Genomic DNA, 24,998 nt, shown 5'->3' on the forward strand with positions numbered 1-24,998 from the left:
GAATTTATCTATTTCTTCTAGATTTTCTAGTTTATTTGCATAGAGGTGTTTATAGTATTCTCTGATGATAGTTTTTATTTCTTTGGGATCGGTGGTGATATCCCCTTTATCATTTTTTACTGTGTCTATTTGATTCTTCTCTCTTTTCTTCTTTATTAGTGTTGCTAGCAGTCTATCAATTTTTTGGTCTTTTCAAGAAACCAGCTCCTGGATTCATTGATTTTTTTTGAAGGGTTTTTTGCATCTCTATCTCTTTCAGTTCTGCTCTGATCTTAGTTATTTCTTGCCTTCTGCTAGCTTTTGAGTTTGTTTGCTCTTGCTTCTCTAGTTCTTTTAATTGTGATGTTAGGGTGTCGATTTTCGATCTTTCCTGCTTTCTCTTGTGGGCATTTAGTGCTATAAATTTCCCTCTACACACTGCTTTAAATGTGTCCCAGAGATTCTGGTATGTTCTATCTTTGTTCTCATTGGTTTCAAAGAACATCTTTATTTCTGCTTTCATTTCGTTATTTACCTAGTAGTCATTCAGGAGCAGGTTGTTCAGTTTCCATGTAGTTGATTGGTTTTGAGTGAGTTTCTTAATCCTGAGTTCTACTTTGATTGCACTGTGGTCTGAGAGACAGTTTGTTGTGATTTCCGTTCTTTTACATTTGCTGAGGAGTGCTTTACTTCCAATTATGTGGTCAATTTTAGAATACATGTGATGTGGTGCTGAGAAGAATGTATATTCTGCTGATTTGGGGTGGAGAGTTCTGTAGATGTCTATTAGGTCTGCTTGGTGCAGAGCTGAGTTCAAGTCCTGGATATCTTTGTTGACCTTCTATCTCATTGATCTGTCTAATGCTGACAGTGGGGTGTCAAAGTCTCCCATTATTATTATGTGGGAGTCTAAGTCTCCTTGTAGGTCTCTAAGGACTTGCTTTATGAATCTGGATGTTCCTGTATTCAGTGCATATATATTTAAAATAGTTAGCTCTTCTTATTGAATTGATCCCTTTACCATTTTGTAATGGCCTTCTTTGTCTCTTTTGATCTTTGTTGCTTTAAAGTCTGTTTTATCAGAGACTAGGATTGCAACCCCTGCCTTTTTTTGTTTTCTATTTGCTTGGTAGATCTTCCTCCATCATTTTATTTTGAGCCTGTGTGTCTCTGCACGTGAGATGGGTTTCCTGAATACAGCACACTGATGGGTCTTGACTCTTTATCCAATTTGCCAGTCTGTTTCTTTTAATTGGAGCATTTAGCCTATTTACATTTAAGGTTAATATTGTTATGTGTGAATTTGATCCTGTCATTATGATGTTAGCTGGTTATTTTGCTCATTAGTTGATGCAGTTTCTTCCTAGCCTCAATGGTCTCTACAATTTGGCATGTTTTTGCAGTGGCTGGTACCGGTTGTTCCTTTCCATGTTTAGTGCTTCCTTCAGGAGCTCTTTTAGCGCAGGCCTGGTGGTGACAAAATCTCTCAGCATTTGCTTGTCTGTAAAGGATTTTATTTCTCCTTCACTTACAAAGCTTAGTTTGGCTGATATGAAATTCTGGGTTGAAAATTATTTTCTTTAAGAATGTTGAATATTGGTCCACACTCTCTTGCGGCTTGTAGAGTTTCTGCCGAGAGATCAGCTGTTATTCTGATGGGCTTCCCTTTGTGGGTGACCCGACCTTTCTCTCTGGCTGCCCTTAACATTTTTTCCTTCATTTCAACTTTGGTGAATCTGACAATTATGTGTCTTTGAGTTGCTCTTCTCGAGGAGTATCTTTGTGGTATTCTCTGTATTTCCTGAATTTGAATGTTGGCCTTCCTTGGTAGGTTCGGGAAGTTCTCCTGGATAATATCCTGCAGAGTGTTTTCCAACTTGGTTCCATTCTTTCCATCACTTTCAGGTACACCAATCAGACCTAGATTTGGTCTTTTCACATAGTTCCATATTTCTTGGAGGCTTTGTTCGTTTCTTTCTATTCTTTTTTCTCTAAACTTCTCTTCTCGTTTCATTTCATTCATTTGATCTTCCATCACTTATATCCTTTCTTCAAGTTGATCGAATCGGCTACTGAGGCTTGTGCATTTGTCAGGTAGTTCTCGTGCTGGTTTTCAGCTCTAACAGGTCCTTTAAGGACTTCTCTGCATTGGTTATTCTAGTTAACCATTTGTCTAATCTTTTTTCAAGGTTTTTAACTTCTTTGCCACGGGTTCGAAATTCCTCCTTTAGCTCTGAGTAGTAGGATCATCTGAATCCTTCTTCTCTCAACTAGTCAAAGTCATTCTGCGTCCAGCTTTGTTCCATTGCTCGTGAGGAGCTGTGTTCCTTTGGAGGAGAAGAGGCACTGTGATTTTTAGAGTTTCCAGTTTTTCTGCTCTGTTTTTCCCCCATCTTTGTGGTTTTATCTACCTTTGGTCTTTGATGATTGTGACATACAGATGGGGTTTTGGTGTGGATGTCCTTTTTGTTTGTTAGGGATGTGAAGCACCTCTTCAAGGAGAACTTCAAACCACTGCTCAATGAAATAAAAGAGGATAGAAAGAAATGGAAGAACATTCCATGCTCATGGGTAGGAAGAATCAATATTGTGAAAATGGCCATAGTGCCCAAGGTAATTTATAGATTCAATGCCATCCCCATCAAGCTACCAATGACTTTCTTCACAGAATTGAAAACTACTTTAAAGTTCATATGGAACCCAAAAAGAGCCCGCATCGCCAAGTCAATCCTAAGCCAAAAGAACAAAGCTGTAGGCATCACACTACTTGACTTCGAACTATACTACAAGGCTACAGTAACCAAAACAGCATGGTACTGGTACCAAAACAGAGATATGGACCAATAGAACAGAACGGAGCCCTGAGAAATAATGCTGCATATCTACAACCATCTGATCTTTGACAAACCTGACAAAAACTAGCAATGGGGAAAGGATTCCCTATTTAATAAATGGTGCTGGGAAAACTGGCTAGCCATATGTAGAAAGCTGAAACTGGATCCCTTCCTTATACCTTATTTTAAAATTAATTCAAAATGGATTAAAGATTTAAATATTAGACCTAAAACCATAAAAACCCTAGAAGAAAACCTAGGCATTACCATTCAGGACATAGGCATTGGAAAGGACTTCATGTCTAAAACACCAAAAGCAATGACAACAAAAGCCAAAATTGACAATTGGGATCTAATTAAACTAAAGAGCTTCTGCACAGTAAAAGAAACTACCATCAGAGTGAACAGGCAACCTACAGAATGAGAGAAAATGTTTGCAATCTACTCATCTGACAAAGGGTTAATATCCAGAATCTACTAATAACTGAAACAAATTTACAAGAAAAAAAAAACCCCATCAAAAAGTGGGCAAAGGATATGAACAGATACTTCTCAAAAGAAGAGATTTATGCAGCTAACAGCCACATGAAAAAATGCTCATCATCACTGGCCATCAGAGAAATGCAAATCAAAACTACAGTGAGATATCATCTCATACCAGTTAAAATGGCGATCATTAAAAAGTCAGGAAACAACAGGTGCTGGAGAGGATGTGGAGAAATAGGAACACTTTTACACTTTTGTTGGGACTGTAAACTGGTTCAATCATTGTGGAAGACAGTATGGCGATTCCTCAAGGATCTAGAACTAGGCATACCATTTGACCCAGCCATCCCATTACTGGGCATATACCCAAAGGATTATAAATCATGCTGCTATAAAGACACATGTGCATGTATTTTTATTGAGGCACTATTAACAATAGCAAAGCCTTGGAGCCAACCCAAATGTCCATCAATATTAGACTGGATTAAGAAAATGTGGCATATATTCTATGCAGCCATAAGAAAGGATAAGCTCATGACCTCTGTAGGGACATGGATGAAGCTGGAAACCATCATTCTCAGCAAACTATCGCAGGGACAAAAAACCAAACATCATATGTTCTCATTCATAGGTGGGAATTGAACAGTGAGAACACTTGGACACAGGAAGGGGAATATCACAGTTTGAGGTCTGTTGTGGGGTGAGTGGAGTGGGGAGGGATAGCATTAGGAGATATACCTAATGTAAATGACGAGTTAATGGGTGCAGCACACCAATATGGTACATGTATACATATGTAACAAATCTGCATGTTGTGCACGTGTACCCTGGAACTTGAAGTATGAAAAAAAAGAAAAAGAACTCCGGACTTAGAAGCTCACTCAAAACCACACAACTACATGGAAACTGAACAACCTGCTCCTGAATGACTACTGGGTAAATAACAAAATTAAGGTAGGAATAAAGATTTTCTTTGAAACCAATGAGAACAAAGACAACATAGCAGAATCTCTGGGACACATTTAGAGCATTGTTTAGAGGGAAATTTATAGCACTAAATGCCCATAAGAGAAAGCAGGAAAGATCTAAAATCGACACCCTAACATCACAATTAAAAGAACTAGAGACGAAAGAGCAAACAAATTCAAAAGCTAGCAGAAGACAAGAAATAACTAAGATCACAGCAGAACAGAAAGAGATAGAGACACCAAAAAAAAAACCTCAAAAAAAGTCAATGAATCCAGATGCTGGTTTTTTGAAAAGATCAACAAAATAGACCGCTAGCCAGAGTAATAAAGAAGAAAAGAGAGAAGAATAAAATAGACACAATGAGAAATGATAAATGGGATATCACAACTGGTCCGACAGAAATACAAATGACCATCAGTGAAAACTATAAACACCTCTACCCAAATAAACTAGAAAATCTAGAAGAAATGAATAAATTCCTGTACAGATAGACCTTCCCAAATCTAACCCAGGAAGAAGTCTAATCCCTGAATATAGCAATAACAAATTCTGAAATTGAGGCAGTAATTAATAGCCCACCAACCAAAAATAAGTCCAGGACCAGACAGATTCACAGCCAAAATCTACCAGAGGTACAAGGAGGAGCTTGTACCATTCCTTTTGAAACTACTCCAAACAATAGAAAAAGAGGGACTGCTCCCTAATTCATTATGTGATGCCAGCATCATCCTGATACCACAACCTGGCAGAGACACAACAAAAACAGAAAATTTCAGGCCAATACCCCTGATGAACATCAATGTGAAAATCCTCAATAAAATACTAGCAAACCAAATCCAGCAGCACATCAAAAAGCTTGTCTGTCACGATCAAGTTGGCTTCGTCCCTGGGATGCATGGCTGGTTCAACATATGCAAATCAATAAATGTAATTCATCAGATAAACAGAACCAATGACAAAAACCACATGATTATCTCAACAGATGCAGGGAAGGCCTTTGATAAAATTCAACAGCCCTTCATGCTAAAAACTCTCAATAAACTAGGTATTGATGGAACATATGTCAATATAATAAGAGCTATTTATGACAAACCCACAACCAATATCATACAGAATGGGCAAATGCTGGAAGCATTCCCTTTGAAAACCAGCACAAGACAAGGATGGCCTCTCTCACCACTCCTATTCAACATAGTATTGGAAGTTCTGGCCAGGGCAATCAGGCAAGAGAAAGAAATAAAGGGTATTCAAATAGGAACAGATGAAGTCAAATTGTCTCTGTTTGAAGATGACATGATTTTACATTTAGAAAACCCCATCATCTCAGCCCAAAATCTCCTTAAGCTGATAAGCAACTTCAGCAAAGTCTCAGGATACAAAATCAATGTGCAACAATCACTAGCATTCCTATACACCAATAACAGACAGAGAACGAAATCCTGAGTGAACTCCTATTCACAATTGCTACAAAGAGAATTAAATACCTAGGAATAAAACTTACAAGGGGTGTGAAGGACCTCTTCAAGGAGAACTACAAACCACTGCTCAAGGAAATAAGAGAGAACACAAACAAATGGAAAAACATTCCATGCTTATGGATAGGAAGAATCAATATTGTGAAAATGGCCATACTGCCCAAATGAATTTATAGATTCAATTCTATTCCCGTCAAGCTACCACTGACTTTCTTCATAGAACTGGAAAATCCACTTTACATTTCATATGAAACCAAAAAATAGCCCACATTGCCAAGACAATCCTAAGCAAAAAGAACAATATTGGAGACATCATGCTACCTGACTTCAAACTCAACTACCAGGCTACAGTAGCCAAAACAGCATGGTACTGGTACCAAAACAGATATATAGTCCAATGGAACAGAACAGAGGCCTCAGAAATAACACCACACATCTACAACCATCTGATTTTTGACAAATCTGACAAAAATAAGCAATTGGAAAATGATTTCCTATTTAATAAATGGTGTTGGGAAAACAGGCTAGCCATATGCAGAAAACTGAAACTGGACCCCTTTCTAATACTTTATACACAAAGTAACTCAAGATGGAATAAAGACTTAAACACAAGACCTAAAATCATAAAAACCCTAAAAGAAAACCTAGGCAATACCATTCAGGACATAGGCATGGGCAAAGACTTCTTGACTAAAACACCAAAAGCAATGGCAGCAAAAGCCAAAATGGACAAATGAGATCTAATTATACAACAGAGCTTCTGCACAGCAAAAGAAACTATCATAAGGGTGAACAGGCAACCTACAGAATGGGAGAAAATTTTTGCAATCTACCCATCTGACAAAGGGCTAATATCCAGAATCTATAAAAACGTAAATATATTTACAAGAAAAAAACAAACAGCCCCATCAAAAAGTGGTGAAGGATATGAACAGACGCATCTCCAAAGAAAACATTTATGCAGCCAACGAACATATGAAAAAAAGCTCATCATCACTGGTCATTAGAGAAATTCAAATTGAAACCACAATAACATACCATCCCACGCCAATTAGAATGGTGATCATTAAAAAGTCAGGAAACAATGGATGCTGGAGAGGATGTGGAGAAATAGCAACGCTTTTACACTGTTGGTGGGAGTGTAAATTAGTTCAACCATTGTGGAAGACAGTGTGGGGGTTCCTTAAGGATCTAGAACCAGAAATACCATTTGACCCAGTAATCCCATTACTGGGTATATACCCAAAGGATTATAAATCATTCTACTATAAAGACACATGCACACATGTGTTTATTGTATCACTTTTCACAATAGCAAAGACTTGGAACCAACCCAAGCGCCCATCAATTTTAGACTGGATAAAGAAAATGTGGCACATAGATACCATGGATTACCATGCAGCTATAAAAAAAGGATGAGTTCATGTCCTTTGCAGGGACATGGATGAAGCTGGGAACCATCATTCTCAGCAAACTAACACAAGAACAGAAAACCAAACACCTCATATTCTCACTCATAAGTGCGAGTTGAACAATGAGAACACATGGATACACGGAGGGGAACATCACACGCTGTGGCCTTTCAGGGTTGGGAGGCTAGGGGAGGGATAGCATTAGGAAAAATACCTAACGTAGGTGACGGGTTGATGGGTGCAGAAAACCTCCATGGCACGTGTATACCTATGTAACAAATCTGGATGTTTTGCACAAATACCCCAGAACTTAAAGTATAATAAGGAAAAAATAAACACTTTACGTGAAAAAAAAATCCTTAGGAATATACCTAACCAAGAAGGTGAAAGACCTCTACAAGGAAAATTCAAAACACTTCTGAAAGTAATCATAGATGACACGAACAAATGGAAACATATCCAATGTCATGGATGAGTAGAATCAATATTGTGAACATGATCGTAATGCCAAAAGCAATCTACACATTCAATGCAATTCCCATCAAAATACTAATATCATTCTTCACAGAATTAGGAAAAACAATTTTAAAATTCATATTGAAGCAAAATAGCCCATATAGCCAAAAAGAATAAATCTGGAGGCATCACAATACCTGGTTTCAATACTATAAGGCAATAGTTACGAATACAGCATGGTACTGGTATTAAAATATACCCATAGACCAATGGAACAAAACACAAAATCAGAAATAAATCCATATACAGCCAACTGATCTTCGACAAAGCAAACAAAAATATAAAGTGGGGAGAGGACACCCTTTTCAACTAATGGTGCTGGAATAATTGGCTAACCACATGTAGGAGAATGAAACTGGATCCTCATCTCTCACCTTATACAAAAATCAACTCAAGATGGATTAAGGACTGAAATCTAAGACCTGACACTATAAAAATTCTAGAAGATAACATTGGAAAAACCCTTATAGACATTGGCTTAGCCAAAGATTTCATGACCAGGAACACAAAAGCAAATGCAATAAAAACAAAGATAAATAGCTGGGACTTAACTAAACTAAAGAGCTTTTGCACAGCAAAAGGAACAGTCAGCAGAGTAAACAGACAACCCATACGGTGGGAGAAAATCTTCACAATCTATACATCTGACAAAGGACTAATATCCAGGATGTACAAGGAACTCAAATCAGAAAGACAAAAACAAACAATCCCATCAAAAAGTGGGCTAAGGACATGAATAGACAATTCTCAAAAGAAGATATACAAATGGCCAACAAACGTATTAAAAAATGCTCAACATCACTAATTATCAGAGAGATGCAAATTAAAACCACAATTTAATACCACCTTACTCTTGCAAGACTGGCCATAATCAAAGAAATAAAAAAATAGTAGATGTTGGCATGGATGTGGTGAACAGGGAACACTGCTACACTGCTGGTGGGAATGTCAACTAATGGAAACAGTGTGGAGATTGCTTAAAGAACTAAAAGTAGAACTACCATTTGATCCAGCAATCCCACTACTGGGTATCTACCCAGAGGAAAAGAAGTCATTATACAGAAAAGATAGTTGCACACGCATGTTTATAGCAGCATAATTCGCAATTGGAAAAACGTGGAACCAACCCAAATGCCCAACAATCAATGAGTGGATAAAGAAGCTGTGAGATATATATATATATGGAATACTACTCAGCCATAAAAAGGAATGAATTAATGGCTTTTGCAGCGACCTGGATGAGATTGGAGACTATTATTCTAAGTGAAGTAACTCAGGAATGGAAAACCAAACATTGTATGTTCTCACTCATAAGTGGGAGCTTAGCTATGATGGATAGATACAAAGGCATATGAGTGGTACAATGAACTTTGGGGTCTTGGAGGAAAAGGGTGGGAAGGGCTTGAGAGATAAAAGACTACAAATAGGGTGCAGTGTATACTGCTCGAGTGATAGATGCACCAAAATCTCTCAAATCACCACTAAAGAACTTAGTCATCTAACCAAACAGCACCTGTTCCCCAATAACCCATGGAAATAAAAAAAAAATTATAAAAAAATCTGTATAGGCATGTTAAAAAAAAGGAAGGACAGAAATACCATTCAATTCAGCAATCCCATTACTGGGTATATACCCAAAGGAACATAAATTATTGTTTTATTAAAGACACATGCACACATATGTTAACTCCAGCACTATTTACAATAACAAAGACATGGAATCAACCTAACTACCCATCAATGATAGAATGGATAAAGAAAATGTGGTACATATACACCATGGAATACTATGCAACCATAAAAAATAATGAGATCATGTCCTTTGCAGGGACATGGATGGAGCTGGAGCCTATTATCCTTAGCAAACTAACACAGGAACAGAAAACCAAATGCTGCATGTTCTCACTTATAAGTGGGAGCTAAATGATGAGAACACATGGACACATAGTGGGGAACAACACACACTGGAGCCTACTGCAGAGTGCATAGTGTGAGAAAGGAGAGGATCAGGAAGGATAACTAGTGGGTACTACTAGGCTTAATACCTGGGCGATGAAATAATCTTTACAACAAACCCCCATGACAGAAGTTAACCTATGTAACAAACCTGCACATATATCCCTGAACTTAAAAGTTGAAAAAAAAAAGATTCTTGTGTCCCATCTCGGATCTACAGAATCAGAATCTCAAAAATGAGCCGCATTTTAACAAGCTCTACAATTATTGTGGTACATACTGATGTTTGAAAAGTACTGCCCTAGACACTCTTACCTCAGGCCGTCATAGTGAGTCCATACACTTAAAAATAAGCGTCTTTCCAAGTACTTAAAAGATTCAAAATGATAGTGGATCTGAAATGCCGCCTGAATCCCCATGACAACGTGTACACTGTAGGGCCCAACCAATAAAGATAAGAGAAGCTTTGGCGGTCAAACATACTTGGGAAGCTGCAGTTTCTAGAACAGTCTAGTAGAGGACAGGCTCTTCAGCAGCCTGCTAGGCATTTTTTTACTTCTACCTTCTGTTATGCAGACAAGCTAACTGAAGATGCGGTTACTGAGATATAATTTCTCTGCTAGATCACAAAGTCTGAAAACATGGGCCTTACGTGTGTAACTGTGTATCATCACCTGCAACCCCCAGTTTTTCCTGGCTCTACCAATCACCCAAAGTTCTGAATGCAGAAGCCCCAGGGGCCCCCGGAAGATCCTTCAAGCTGGCATCCTTGGCCTCGCTGCCGGGGCTTAGCTACCTGTGGGAATCCATCTAGCAAGGGTGACTCAAAGGGTTAACAAGTAGTGGCACCGCAGAGTGGCGGGGAGTGCAGCCAATAGGGTGTCTAGGCAGCAGTACGTCTGGTGTGGGCGGGAGTGAGCCAAAGTGTGCTAAAGGAAACCAACAGTGGCGTAGGGGTGAAAGGACAGCCAGGGTTAGATGTTCTGAGGAGGCGGGAGCAACCGAGAGAGCACGTGAGCATCTGTCCTTTCTAGCCGTTCCTCTTTATCTTTAGTGTTCGGTAGCAGCGGGGATAGCCCGGGGCCCGGTGTATGGCCACGGAGTTACAGTGTCCGGACTCCATGCCCTGTCACAACCAGCAAGTAAACTCTGCCTCAACCCCAAGTCCCGAGCAGCTGCGACCTGGAGATCCGATCCTGGACCACGCAGGGGGAAACAGAGCCTCCAGGGCCAAGGTGATTCTCCTCACGGGGCACGCCCATTCTAGCCTGCCGGCCGAGCTGGACTCTGGGGCCTGCGGCGGCTCCAGCCTCAACTCAGAGGGCAACAGTGGTAGTGGTGACAGTAGCAGCTATGACGCACCAGCTGGCAACTCCTTCCTAGAGGACTGCGAACTCTCCCGGCAGATCGGGGCGCAGCTTAAGCTGCTGCCTATGAATGATCAGATCCGGGAGCTGCAGACCATCATCCGGGACAAGTAAGCCGAGAGCGGAAGGGGAAGGGGAAGTGGAGGGTCTTGCAGGCTGTGGGCGGGGATTGGAAGTAAAAGGGCTAAGAGACAGTGTTCTTGGTCTTGGCAAACTTTGGAGATTGGGGTAAGACCTTTTATTTGGGGAGTGTGTGTGTGTGTGTTTGTGTCGTGTGACTCGAACGCCAACCTTCTCTTTCCAAGTTCCGGTGTTTAACATCACTTTGGGTGGGGAGGAAGACTTTATGTAGCCTCTGGGCTCTTTGTCTCTCCCAGGGAAGACAACTCCTTGGCCATTCCAGGCAAGTAAACTCCCCTATACTATGCGCCCAGTGCTTGTCCACATGGTAAACCTATAACCCAGAAATGGTTACTATCCAAGGTTATGCACTACCACCAATCACCTCAGGTTCATAAATAGAAATAAAGCAATTTCAAGGAAATTCTATTCAGGCCCTGACCCTTTGGTATTTGCTACTGCAAACAAGGTCTTTTAGTCTTGGAGTTCAGGTTTACTTGATCACATGAAAGCTTATCGTCCAGCTCTTATCATTTTTCACTGTAAACTCACAGAACATAGTTAATGGATCAAAGGGAGCCTAAAGGAGCCTTTGGCCGCTCCTAATCCCACAAACCAATGTAGCCAGAACTTCATGTTAAAATGTAATTTTGAAATTTCTAAACTTGCGTTGTAAATGGGTTTTCTCCAGGGAAATATGTACCATGATGAACTACAGCTGTTTTGTTTATTGGCCGCACTTTAAATGAGCAGCATGTCAAAACACCCCTTTTTTAGTGGCAGGGGTTGGGGGGGCATGCCTTGATCTTTTAAAAATGGCTACCGAATGACAGATGCCACTCCCTAAACCAGACTCTAGAAACCTTGTCTTACACTATTGTAATAATACTGTTTCCCTGCTTGCAGTTTTTCCTCTCTTCCACATGCACCCATACATTACTGTACAATCAATCTTCATAACACACATCTTTGATTCAGTGATTGCCCTACTCAGCAACCTTCTTTGGCTTCTCAGAGCCTACCAAATAAAGTCCAGGATCCTTAGCTTGATTGATATTTTTTGAGACAGGATCTCTCTCTGTCGCCCAGGCTGGAGTGCAGTGGTGAGATCATAGCTTACTGTACCCTCATACTTCTGGGCTCAAGTAATCCTCCTGCCTTAGCCTCTGATTAGCTGGGACTACAGGCACATGTCACTGCCCCTGGCTAATTTTTTATTTTTTTGTGGAGATGGAGGTCTTGCTGTATTGCCCACGATGGTTTTGAACTCCTGGCCTCAAGCAATCCTCCTGCCTCGGCCTCCTAAAGTGTTGGGTTTGCAGGTGTGAGCCACCATGCCTGGTCCCCTTAGCTTGGGATGAAGGCCCTTCTTCATAGTTCCTAGTATCAATTCTGAAACATATCTGTTTCTGCTCTCATCTGGAGTTCCCTATGTCTCCTTTATGCACGTTCGGGATACTTATTCTTCAGGGTGAAACACAGCATTAAATAATTGTCCATGTCTGCCAAGAAGCTTCCCTTTAATCATTATTCCTGGCTAATCTTCCCGGTCTTTTTAATGCAAGATTCACCTATTTTGTATATTGTTATTTTTGTATGGATCTTATCCTGCCTATGACATCTTGAGGGCAGAAATCTTTTACATTTTTGAATGCTAGCCATGCCTTGCAAATAATAGATGCTCAATTGCTAAAGGTTTTTTGTAGCTCTTAAAATTATATTTATGAAACTATACTATTTTACTCTTTTTAATGAATCAATATTGAAAACTACTGTGGTTATGTTATCTAATAGACAAAATAGTGATCCTAAAAAATAGGAGGCATAGGTTTGCTGTAGTTGTGGTAGGGTAGGGGCAGCCAAAATAAATCTTACATGTACAACAAAGAAAAATAGATGATGATTCTTGTTTCTATAGAGCAGAAGTTACTAAGCTTGGGTCTTGGACTCCCTCATACCAGTAGATGGGTTCAGGGCTTTAACAAACCCTCATAAATTATCTGGGAAATTTTACTCATATGAGGATTTTTAATAGTTGTTTTTAAATAACATCTTTATTGAGATATAATTCACAGACCATACAGTTCAAGAATTTAAAGTGTATAATTCAGTGGTTTTAAGTATGTTCACAGCTGTGCATTCATCACCACAGTTTTAGAACATTTGTCATCACCCCAGCAAGAAACCCCATGCCCATTAAACAGTCACTCCCCATTTTCACCCAACCCACCCAAAGCCCCAGACAATCATTAATCTACTTTCTATTTCTAATGGTTTGCCCATTCTGCACATTACATATAAAAAATGTATATTCTGGATATTTCATATCATACAATATGTGGTCATTTTGTGACTCGTTTCATTTAGCATGTTTTCAAGGTTCATCCGTGTGGGATCATTCCTTTTTATGGTTAAATGATACTCCATTATATGAATATACCACAATTTGTTTATCCATCAGTTGGTGAACATTTGGGTGGTTTACCACTCTTTGGCTATTATGAGTAATGCTGCTATGAACATTCACATATGTGCTTTTTTTTTTTAGAGGGTGAGGATTCCTTAGCTTTTTAGATTTCACAAAGTGTCATGATAATGTAAAGGTGAAGTGCCCTTGCTATGGAGCTCGGAGAGGGAATGGCATTTAGCATTCACATATGACAAAATAATACCTGATTATACTTCATTAGTCAGAAAAACCTGGATTATGTAGTAAACCTGGGTGTAAGTGGAATCCTTTTTTTTTTTCCCGCTGAGTTTGGAAGGAGACAGCAGGATCCAGAGGAGTGATTTAGGCAATATGTTTAGCATCTCTGTGCTTCACCTTTATCATTTGTAAAATGAAGATGTTGGTAAATATCACATGGAGCCCCTGGGAGGCTAAAGCAAGATACTGTTCATGAATATTCATTATGAACTGTGAAGAGCTGTTCACATTTAAGGAATTTCAAGCCTCATGTTTGGATTTGTGCATGCTTCTAATTGCATTCATAAGTGCTGTCTTCTTGATTTGTCAGAAGACAGTAAAATGAATTTAACTCTATGTGGAATTCACATTTTTATTTTGAAAATGAATACTGGGATATCGTAGATAATTTTTATCTTGTTTTGATATAGTATGGAAAGACCCACCACAATTTTTAGTAATGTATTGATGCTTATTTAGCCTGGGGACATTGTTTTTAGTTTTGTTTTTGTTAACCAAATTAGAGGCTTTATATTCCCTTTCTTTATCTTTAAAAAATTGTCATCCTCTCTCACAAGACCTGTTTTAGCCCCTCTAGGAGGCTGGTTTAAGGTGCCTGTGGTAAGAGGAGCTATATTTACGTAGGTCTAGTTATGGAAGGTGCCATCAGTTATCATAACCTGTTCTCTTTGGGGCTTATTCTCTTCTCTATTTTGATGTGACAGCATAAATGTGCACTGTGGAGCTGTCCGATAATAGAAGCCACTGGAGTACATATTTTTTCTTTTATTGTTTCTAGTCCTTAGCATCTATATAGTGAAGGGATTGCTTTGTGAATTGACTTTGGTATGGGGAAATCGGGACTGAGCCAGCAGGACTGCATGTTGTTGTATATATGTGAAACAGGCAAGATTGAGAACATTGTCTGTATTGATTTAAAATGTCTTTTTAGTTTTTGAAATGTGCAATATTTGAAACATAATATGTTGGTTGTATTATTGAATTTCAAGGAAATAAATTTCTCTCTTTGAAAGTGCAATAAACACTGAGTAGATTATTTGCTCAGCCATACGTATGTGGGTTGCTGGTGAACTTGGGATAAGAAAAGATTCCTTCATTTATGTCATTTTGTTGTTGTTGTTGCAATGGATTAAACCACACATCCTTCTCTTCTGCCTCCTTTATATACTAAACCCGGCAAAATCTGAGTAATGTGCTTTTCCTGTGAATATAGTTCATGACCTCATATTTAAGGCAATGTAGTGTATTTAAAAGATCATCCTCCCTGTCCAGTTTTTTATTTTTTAGTTTTTGTTTCTTGAAACATTAAAGCTGTTGTGTGAGCTGTTGAATGCTTCCTGTATATTTGTCCTAGGTGGGGCTTTGGCATGGCCTCAGCAAGCTGCTTGGATAAAAGTTTAGCAATGTTAGAGTATGTCAGTATGTGACATAGGACAAAAAAAGGAGCACATTCAGCCTGTGACTCTCTTTAGTCACCTGGAGGGGAGAAAATTATCCTTAGGGTGAATGAACATCCTATGTAACCCTAATATGAGTGCAGTCTAATGTGATTTGAGTTATGTGACTAAGTAATGTATTGTCCTTAACCAAAGCTGTGTGCATCAGAATTGCCTGTGGAGTCTCTCTCTCTCTCTCTTTTTTAAAATACAAGTACCTGACTCCCATCCTTAGCAGTTGTTTGTATAGTCTTGAGTAAAACCTGACCACAGGTAACTGTGCTGTGTTTAGACTGGGCCATTGCCCCTGGGAGAATGGCCAGTCTCCCTTGTGTGCTGATTTGCTAGCCTGCTGATTTGGGCTATAGATAGGGTGATCCAGGGATTCTACATACTAAACAGAACTAGGCTAGAGAGCCTTACCTAGCATTACATCAACACTGGAGGAATCTCCCAACATTTCCTTCCAACTTGCACAAAACCAAAATGCCCACTGCAGAAAAAAACTGTGACGTGCAAATTGTTTAAAACATGGACATATTTTCGGTTTTTGTGTGTTTCCCATATGACTCCTCTGACTTTTAGAGCAGGAAGGAGGAAGTCACCACTAAGCTATATGGACCTCTGTTATAATATTTACTGGGCATATCCTGGTATACCTAACTAGACTGGACTCAAAGGAGGCAGAAAGGGGGTCTGACCTGGCACAGTCCCTGACACAAAGGATAATTAATGTAGCAATTGTAATCAGATAAAATGATAGTTTCTCTTGTTTTTCTGTCCCATTTTTTTTGCAATAATTTCAACATTTATTTTATTTTTTTAAAGCTTTCAGGTTTCACTTATTTATTTTTTCCCATAAGTTATTGGGGTACAGGTGGTATTTGATTACATGAGTAAGTTCTTTAGTGGAGATTTGTGAGATTTTGGTGCACCCATCACCCAAGCAGTATACACTGCATCATATTTGTAGTCTTTTATCCCTCGACCCCCTCCCACCCTTTCCTCCCAAGTTGCTAAAGTCCATTATATTATTCTTATGTCTTTGCATCCTCATAGCTTAGCTGCCACATACTAGTGAGAACATACGATGTTTAGTTTTCCATTCATGAGTTACATCACTTAGAATAGTAGTCTCTAATCTCATCCAGGTCACTGCAAATGCTGTGAATTCATTTTTTTAATGGCTGACTAGTATTCCACCATATATATATTTCATATATATTCCATCATATATATATTTGTTGGCCATTTGTATATCTTCTTTTGAGAATTGTCTATTCATGTCCTTAGCCTACTTTTTGATGGGATTGTTTGTTGTTTTTTTCTTGCTGATTTGTTTGAGTTCCTTGTAGATTCAGGATATTAGTCCTTTGTCAGATGTATAGATTGTGAAGATTTTCTCCCACCGTATGGGTTGTCTGTTTACTCTGCTGACTGTTCCTTTTGCTGTGCAAAAGATCTTTAGTTTAATTAAGTCCCAGCTATTTATCTTTGTTTTTATTGCATTTGCTTTTGTGTTCCTGGTCATGAAATCTTTGGCTAAGCCAATGTCTATAAGGGTTTTTCCAGTGTTATCTTCTAGAATTTTTAGAGTTTCAGGTCTTAGATTTCAGTCCTTAATCCATCTTGAGTTGATTTTTGTATAAGGTGAGAGATGAGGATCCAGTTTCATTCTCCTACATGTGGTTAGCCAATTATCCCAGCACCATTAGTTGAAAAGGGTGTCCTTTCCCCACTTCATATTTTTGTTTGCTTTGTTGAAGATCAGTTGGCTATAAGTATTTGGGTTTATTTCTGGGTTCCCTATTCTGTTGCATTGGTCTTTGTGCCTATTTTTATACCAGTGCCATGCTGTTTTGATGACTGTGGCCTTATAGTATAGTTTGAAATCAGGTAGCATGACACTTCCAGGTTTGTTCTTTCTGCTTAGTCTTGCTTTGACTGTGTGGGGTCTTTTTTGGTTCCATATGAATTTTAGAATTGTTTTTTCTAATTCTGTGAAGAATGATGGTGGTATTTTGATGGGAATTGCATTGAATTTGTAGATTGCTTTTGGCAGTATGATCATTTTCACAATATTGACTCTACCCATCCATGAGCATGGGATGTGTTTCCATTCATTTGTGTCATCCATTATTTCTTTCAGCAGTGTTTTGAAGTTTTACTTGTAGAGGTCTTTCAACTCCTTAGATAGGTAAATTCCTAAGGATTTTATTTTTTTTGGCAGCTATTGTAGAGGATTGAGTTCTTGATTTGATTCTCAGCTTGGGTACTGTTTGTGTATAGAAGAGCTACTGATTTGTGTACATTAATCTTTATCCAGAAACTGCTGAATTCTTTTATCAGTTCTAGCAGCTTTCTGGAGGAGTCTTTAGGGTTTTCAAGGTGGAAGATCATATCATCAGCAAACAGTGACAGTTTGACTTCCACTTTATCAATTTGGATGCCCCTTATTTCTTTCTCTTGTCTGATTGCTCTGGCTAGGACCTCCAGTACTATGTTGAAGAGGAATGGTGAGGGTGAGCATCCTTGTCTTGTTCCAGTTCTTAGAGGGAATGCTTTGAACTTTTCCCCATTTAGTATTATGTTGTCTGTGGGTTTGTCATAGATGGCTTTTATTACATTAAGTTGTGTCCTTTTTATGCTGATTTTGCTGAGAGTTTTAATCGTGGAGGTATGCTGCATTTTGTTGAATGCTTTTTCTGCATCTATTGAGATGATCCTGTGATGTTTGTTTTTAATTCTGTTTATGTGGTGTGTCACATTTATTGACTTGCATATGTTAAACCATCCCTGCATCCCTGGTATGAAACCCACTTGATCATGGTGGATTATCTTTTTGATGTGCTGTTGGAATTGGTTAGCTAGTATTTTGTTAAGGATTTTAGCATCTATGTTCATCAAGGATATTGGTCTGTAGTTTTCTTTTTTCGTCATATCCTTCCCTGGTTTTGGTATCAGGGTGATGCTGGCTTCATAGAATGAATTAGGGAGTGTTCCCTCTTTCTCTGTCTTGTGGAATAGTGTCAAGAGGAATGTTATCAATTCTTCTTTGAATGTCTCGTAGAAGTCTGCTGTGAATCTATCTGATCCTGGACTTTTTTTTGTTGGTAATTTTTAAATTACCATTTCAGTCTTGCTGGTTGTTATTGGTCTGTTCAGGGTATCAAATTCTTCCTGATTTAAGCTAGGAGGGTTGTATTTTTTCAGGAATTTATCCATCTCTTCTGGGTTTTCTAGTTTATGTGTGTAAGGGTGTTCACAGTAGCCTTGAATGATCTTTTGTATTTCTCTGGTGTCAGTTGTAATATCTCCTGTTTCATTTCTTAGTGAGGTCATTTGGATTTTCTCTCTTCTTGGTTAATCTTGCTAATAGTCTATTAATTTAATTTATCTTTTCAAAGAACCAGCTTTTTGTTTCATTTATCTTATATATATATATTTTTTTGCTTCAATTTCACTTAGTTCTGCTCTGATCTTGGTTATTTCCTTTCTTCTGCTGGATTTGGGTTTGGTTTGTTCTTGTTTCTCTAGTTCCTTGAGGTGTGACCTTAGAATGTCAGTTTGTGTTCTTTCAGTCTTTTTGATGTAGGTGTTTAGGGCTGTGAACTTCCCTCTTAGCACTGCCTTTGCTGTATCCCAGAGGTTTTGGGAGGTTGTGTCATTATTTGGGAGGTATGTGTCATTCAGTTTGAAGAATTTTTAAATTTCCATCTTGATTTTGTTTTTGACCCAGTGATCATTCAGGAACAGGTTATTTAATTTCATATATTTGCATGATTTTGAAGGTTACTTTTGGAGTTGATTTCCAGTTTTATTCCACTGCGGTCTGAGAGAGTGCTTGATATAATTTCAGTTTTCTTAAATTTATTCAGACTTGTTTTATGGCCTATCATATGGTCTGTCTTGGAGAAAGTTCCATGCACTGTTAAATAGAATATGTATTCTGCAGTTGTTGGATGAAATGTTCTGTATGTATCTGTTAAGTCAATTTGTTCCGAGGTATAGTTTAAATCCATTGTTTCTTTGTTGACCTTCTGTCTTGATGACCTGTCTAGTGCTGTCAGTGGAGTATTGAAGTCCCCTACTGTTATTGTGTTGTTGTCTAACTCATTTCTTAGGTCTGTTAGTAATTGTTTTATAAATTTGGGAGGTCCCGTGTTAGGTGCATATATGTTTAGGATTGTGATAGTTTTCCATTGGACAAGGCTTTTCACCATTATATAATGTCCCTCTTTGTCTTTGTTAACTACTATTGCTTTCAAGTTTGTTTTGTCTGATATAACAACAGCTATTCCAGCTCGGTTTTGGTGTCCATTTGCATGAAATGTCTCTTTCCACTTCTTTACCTTACGTTTGTGTGAGTCCTCATGTGTTAGGCGAGTCTTCTGAAGGCAGCAGATAATTGGTTGGTGAGTTCTTATCCATTCTGCGGTTTTGTATCTTTTAAGTGGAGCATTTAGGCCATTTACAGTCAATGTTGTATTGAAAAGTGAGGTTCTGTTGCATTGATTGTGCTCTTTGTTGTCTGTGTACTTTTTTTTGTTTTGTTTTTAGTTTTGGCCTTTTACTTGTATTTTTGTTATATGGGTCCTGCATGATTTATGCTTTAAAGAGTTTCTGTTTTAGTGTGTTTCCAGGATTTGTTTCAAGAGTTAGAGCTCCTTTTAGCAGTTTTTGTAGTGGTTTCTGTAGTTTTGATAATGGTGAATTCTCTTAGCCTTTGTCTGAAAAAGGCTATATCTTTCCTTCATGTATGATGCTTAGTTCTGCTGCACACAAAATTCTTGGCTGATTTTTTGTTTGTTTGTTTGTTTGTTTGAGAAGGCTGAAGATAGATAGCTCATAGCTTGTAGGGTTTCTGCTGACAAATCTGCTGTTAATCTGATAGGTTTTCATAGGTTACCTGGTGTTTTTGTCTCACAGCTCTTAAGATTCTTTCCTTCATCTTAACTTTGGATAGCCTGATGAAAATGTGCCTAGGCTATGACCTTTTTGTGATGAATTTTCCAGGCGTTCTTTCTGCTTCTCGTATTTGGATGTCTATGTCTCTAGCAAGGCTAGGGAAATTTTCCTCAAATTATTCCCCCTAATGTGTTTTCCAACTTTTAGAATTCTCTTCTTCCTCAGGAACACGGATTATTCTTAGGTTTAGTTGTTTAACATAATCCTAGAATTCTTGGAGGCTTTGTTCATATTTTCTTTTTCTTTTTTCTTTGTCTTTGTTGGATTGGGTTAATTCAAATACCTTGTCTTCAAGCTGTCAATTTCTGTCTTCTACTAGTTCAATTCGGTTGCTGAGACTTTCCAGAGCATTTCCCATATCTAAAAGTGTGTCCAAAGTTTCCTGAATTTTTGACTGTTTTTTCTTCGAGCTATCTGTTTCCTTGAATATTTCTCCATTCACTTCTTGTATCGTTTTTGGATTTCCTTGCATTGGGCTTTGCCTTTCTCTTGTGCCTCCCTGATTAGCTTAATAACTAACCTCCTGAATTCTTCTTCAGGTAAATCAGGGATTTCTTCTTGGTTTGGATCCATTGCTGGTGAACTAGTGTGATTTTTGGGGGCTGTTAAAGAGCCTTGTTATGTCATATTACCAGGGTTTGTTTTCTGATTCCTTCTCATTTGGGTATGCTCTGTCAGAGGGAAGATCTAGGGCCAAAGGCTGTTGTTCAGATTCTTTTGTCCCATGGCGTGTTCCCTTGATGTAGTACTCTCCTCCGTTTCCTACGGATGTGGCTTCCTGTGAGCTGAACTGCTGTGATTGTTGTCTCTCTTCTGGATCCAGCCACCCAGAGAGTCTGTTCAGCTCTTGACTGGTACTGGATGTTGTCTGCATGGAGTTCTGTGATGTGAACCGTCTATGGGTCTGTCAGCCATGGATACCAGTGCCTGTTCCAGTGGAGGTGGCAGAGGGGTGCAGTGGACTCCATTATGGTTTTTAGCTTTGGTGGTTTAATGTTCTATTTTTTTGCTGGTTGGCCTCCTGCCAGGAGGTGGCACTTTCCAGAGCATCACCTGTAGTAGTATGGAGAGGGACTGGTGGTAGGTGGGGCCCTAGAAATCCTAAGATTATATGCCCTTTGTCTTCTGCTACCAGGGTGGGTAGGGAAGGAACATGAGGTGGGGGCAGGGCTAGGTGTGTCTGAGCTCAGACTCTCCTTGGGCTGGTCTTGCTGTGGCTGCCATAGGGGATGGGGTTGAGATGCCCAGGTCACTGGAGTTGTGTACCTAGGAGGATTATGGCTGCCTCTGCTGAGTTCTGCAGGTTGTCAGGGAAGTGGAGGAAAGCCAGGAGTCACAGGCCTCACCCAGCTCCCATGTAAACCGAAGTGCTGGTCTCACTCCTACCATGCCCCCTCCAACAGCCCCAAGTCTGTTTCCAGGCGGTGGGCATGACTGGCTTGAAAAATTGCCCAGGCTACCGGCCTCCAAGTTGAGAAAGAAAACTTCTCCCCTGCCTGTGGAGTCTGCACACTGGATTTGTGCCCTCCCCCTAGTTCTGGCCAGGAGGCTTCTCGCCCTGTTGAAATTGTTACAAAGTTCAGCTAGAGATTTCCTTCTCCCTGTGGAGATTTACCCCCTGCTCCTCTGGCCTCCCTCCTGATGGATCCCTGTTTTGTCAGGCAGGAATGGGCTGCTTGGGGACCCAGCAAGCTTCCAGGGCCTTTCTGCTGCTTCCTCTACCCCTGTATTTTACTCGGCTCTCTAAATTGACTCAGCTCCAGGTAAGGTCATACATTTCTCCCTCAAACAGACCTTCAGATTCTTCAGTGGGGGTGTGTGTTTGGGAGGGGAGGGTCTCCCTTTCTCACTTCCGCAGTTGGGGCACTCACAGTATTTGGGGTGTCTCCCAGGTCCTGCAGGAGCAATCCACTTTAAGAGGGTCTGTGGGTCCTCTCCTCTGTCCTATTTTGAATGGTCACATTGAACGCAGCTTTGAGGTGCAGGTAAATAGTTATTGACACTCTATGAGTTTATTAAGAAGGCGCTAAAGTGCTGTGGCCTTAATGACTTGCACCTGGCAAAAAAAAAAAAAATAGTAACATAATATTATTTTTTTAAAACTTTTTGCTTTTGGTTAAGTTTGCTCCAAATTCTTCATTGGGGGTTTGTTTTTGTGAAAGTAAAGAAAGGAGAAGGAAAACCATTCATAAATCATCTGTATACTATGACAAGCTTTGGGACTATATTTTAGTGATCACATAATAATAAAGTAGTTATGGATGTAAAGCTCATGTTTTCACTAAACATTAACTTTAAATGAAGCATCCCTTTGGTTAAAACCTGCCAGAAAAGCTTTTTTGTTGTACTTTCCTTTAACTTGTTGCTCAAAACCAAAAAAAGCACATTAGAGCTGAATTTGAGTCCATTTAATTCTTCCTCCTCAACTTAGATTGCCTGGCAAAGTACAGGATGCTCAGTTAAATCTGAATTCAAATAAACAATGAATAATTTTTTATGTTAAGTATGTCCTAAATATTTCATGGGATTTCTGAAATACAAATTTACTTGGGTGGGGGGGGGTGGGTCCTGATTTTGATTTACTTAATCTGACAAACCTATGCCCAACTACAACACCCAACCTGCCCCTCACCCCATATGCTACAAGCAAACTTTGTATATAATCCTCCCAGAGAGAGTGGTATATTTAAATTTTTGAAATGACAAGTAATTCAGTGCTACTAACATTTTATTTAAATTAAGTTGTTTTTGGGTGATAAGTCACAAGATTTTGCTTTAGTCATTGTTGGAAAGGGTGTATTCTTGTATGTGGTAACCTTAGTACATATTTTACAAGCCATGTTATAAAAACTTTTCCCTCTTCAGAAGGAATATTTTAATGATGTTTTATTTGCCTCCCAAACTCTTTCATTGTTTTGTTGTTTGCATTGTATATACATATCAATCTGATTCACAGGGAGAGAAGTATCATAAAAGGACATCTAAAAAATTGGCTACCTTTTAGTAGTAAGCATTCCCTTATTAGGGCAAAATATAAGTCATTGCTTTTCTCAGAGACTTGGAATTGGAGAGCTCCAAGCTGTGAAGAATCTGACTTTACTTTTGGAAGCCTCACTGTTCTCATTGCTAAAGTGGTAGTGATAATAAAATCTACTTCTTAAATTGTATGAGGATTAGATGAGATAATATACCAAAAGTGGTTATTACTGGGCACCAAGGAAGCTTTTAATAAATGGTGGCCTCTGGAAAAGAAGGTAGTAATATGTGTATAGCATTAGGTACCTCCTGTAATTTATGGACGTTTTTTAAGAAGAGTTATATACTTAAGTCTTTGTGATTTAGGATATATATATATATGTCACACACACACACATACGTATGTATATGTAGTTGTTAAATTGATTTTTGTAAAAAAAAGATGAGGGTTGTTAAAGTGTATTCTGAATAGAGAGAAGAAACAGAATGAGTGATAAAATGTCAATATCTGCTGTGAGAATTGAAGTTGTCATTATCCCAGGGGAGAATCCCTCCATTTAGAAGTTGTAGTAATAGTAATAGTACTAGTAGTAGTGAGGCCTAGTGAGAAGATGGGAGAAGCTCCCCATCTTAACATTTTAATATTATAAAAATATTCATCTTTTTCATATTTCTATATCTTGTGGATAAGTAAATATTAGTTTATTGAAAGAAAGATCAGTGAGACTCTTAAAAGGTTTCATGTTGGTTTGGGTCTACTATGAGATATAGATATTTTTAAATATATACAATTGCTACAGCCCCAGGAAATGTTAAAGTGCTTTATAGACAGTCTCACTTAATATTTAGGAAACAGTCAGGTTTAACAAGTCCACATTAAATTGAGGATTTGCAAAAAATTCTTTGAAATAAAACAGAGACACAACATACCAAAATCTCTGGGATGCAGCAAAAGCAGCATTAAGAGGAGTTTATAGTGCTAAACACCTCAAAAAGTTAAAAAGATCTCATTAACAATCTAATGTCACACCTAGAGGAACTAGAAAAACAAGAAAAAACTAACCCCAAAGCTAGCAGAAGAAAATACATAATTAAAGTCGGAGTGGAAGCGAATGAAATTGAAACACAAAAATTCATACAGAGGATCAACAAAGTCAAAAGTTACTTCTTTGAAAGGATAAACAAAATTGATAGACCATTAGCTAGATTAACAAAGGAAAAAAAGAGAGAAGATCCAAATAAGCACAATCTGAAAAGGCAAAGGTGACATTACAAATAATCCCATGTAAATACAAAAGATCCTCAGAGACTATTATGAACAACTCTAGATGCAAAAACTAGAAGATCTAGAGGAAATGGATACATTCCTGGAAACAAACATTCTCCTAAAATTGAATTAGGAAGAAATTGAAACCCTGAACAGACCAACATTAAGTTCCAAAATTGAATAAGTAGTGAAAAACCTACCAACCTAAAGAAGACCTGGACCAGATAGAGTCACAGTTGAATTTTACCAGACATACAAGAAGAGCTTATACCAATTCTACTGAAACTATTCCAAAAAATCAAGGAGGAAGGGCTCCTCCCTAACTTATTCTATGAATCCAATGAATCCAGCATCACCATGATAACAAAACCTGGCAAAGAAACAATGAAAAAAGAAAACTTCACACCACTTATGATGAACATAGATGCAAAAGTCCTCAACAAAATACTAGTGAAACAAATTCAACAGCACATCAAAAAGTTAATTCGACATGATCAAGTAGGTGCCATTACTGGGATGCAAGGATAATT

The 24,998-nt window shown here is 38.7% G+C and overlaps 1 protein-coding gene across 4 annotated transcripts in view; it reads left to right on the forward strand.

The window, feature by feature from the left end:
* The first annotated feature begins 10,512 nt into the window (after positions 1 to 10,512).
* UPRT (uracil phosphoribosyltransferase homolog) overlaps positions 10,513 to 24,998 on the forward strand; it is a 30,575-nt gene continuing 16,089 nt past the window's right edge. Inside the window, exons 1-2 of one of the 4 annotated variants that reach the window (XM_054471384.2) lie at positions 11,162 to 11,222; positions 21,887 to 21,988. Coding sequence is in view for 3 of the 4 variants with exons in the window: in XM_054471381.2 (XP_054327356.1) it covers positions 10,719 to 11,104 (386 nt within the window). In the remaining variant the exon portion in view is untranslated. Of the gene's footprint in view, positions 11,223 to 21,886; positions 21,989 to 24,998 lie in introns of all 4 variants that reach the window. The other 3 variants (XM_054471381.2, XM_054471382.2, XM_054471383.2) reach the window with 3 other exon arrangements.

The sequence above is a fragment of the Pongo pygmaeus genome, chromosome X (assembly GCF_028885625.2).
Source record: "Pongo pygmaeus isolate AG05252 chromosome X, NHGRI_mPonPyg2-v2.0_pri, whole genome shotgun sequence".
In the NCBI taxonomy this organism is placed as follows: Eukaryota; Metazoa; Chordata; class Mammalia; order Primates; family Hominidae; genus Pongo; species Pongo pygmaeus.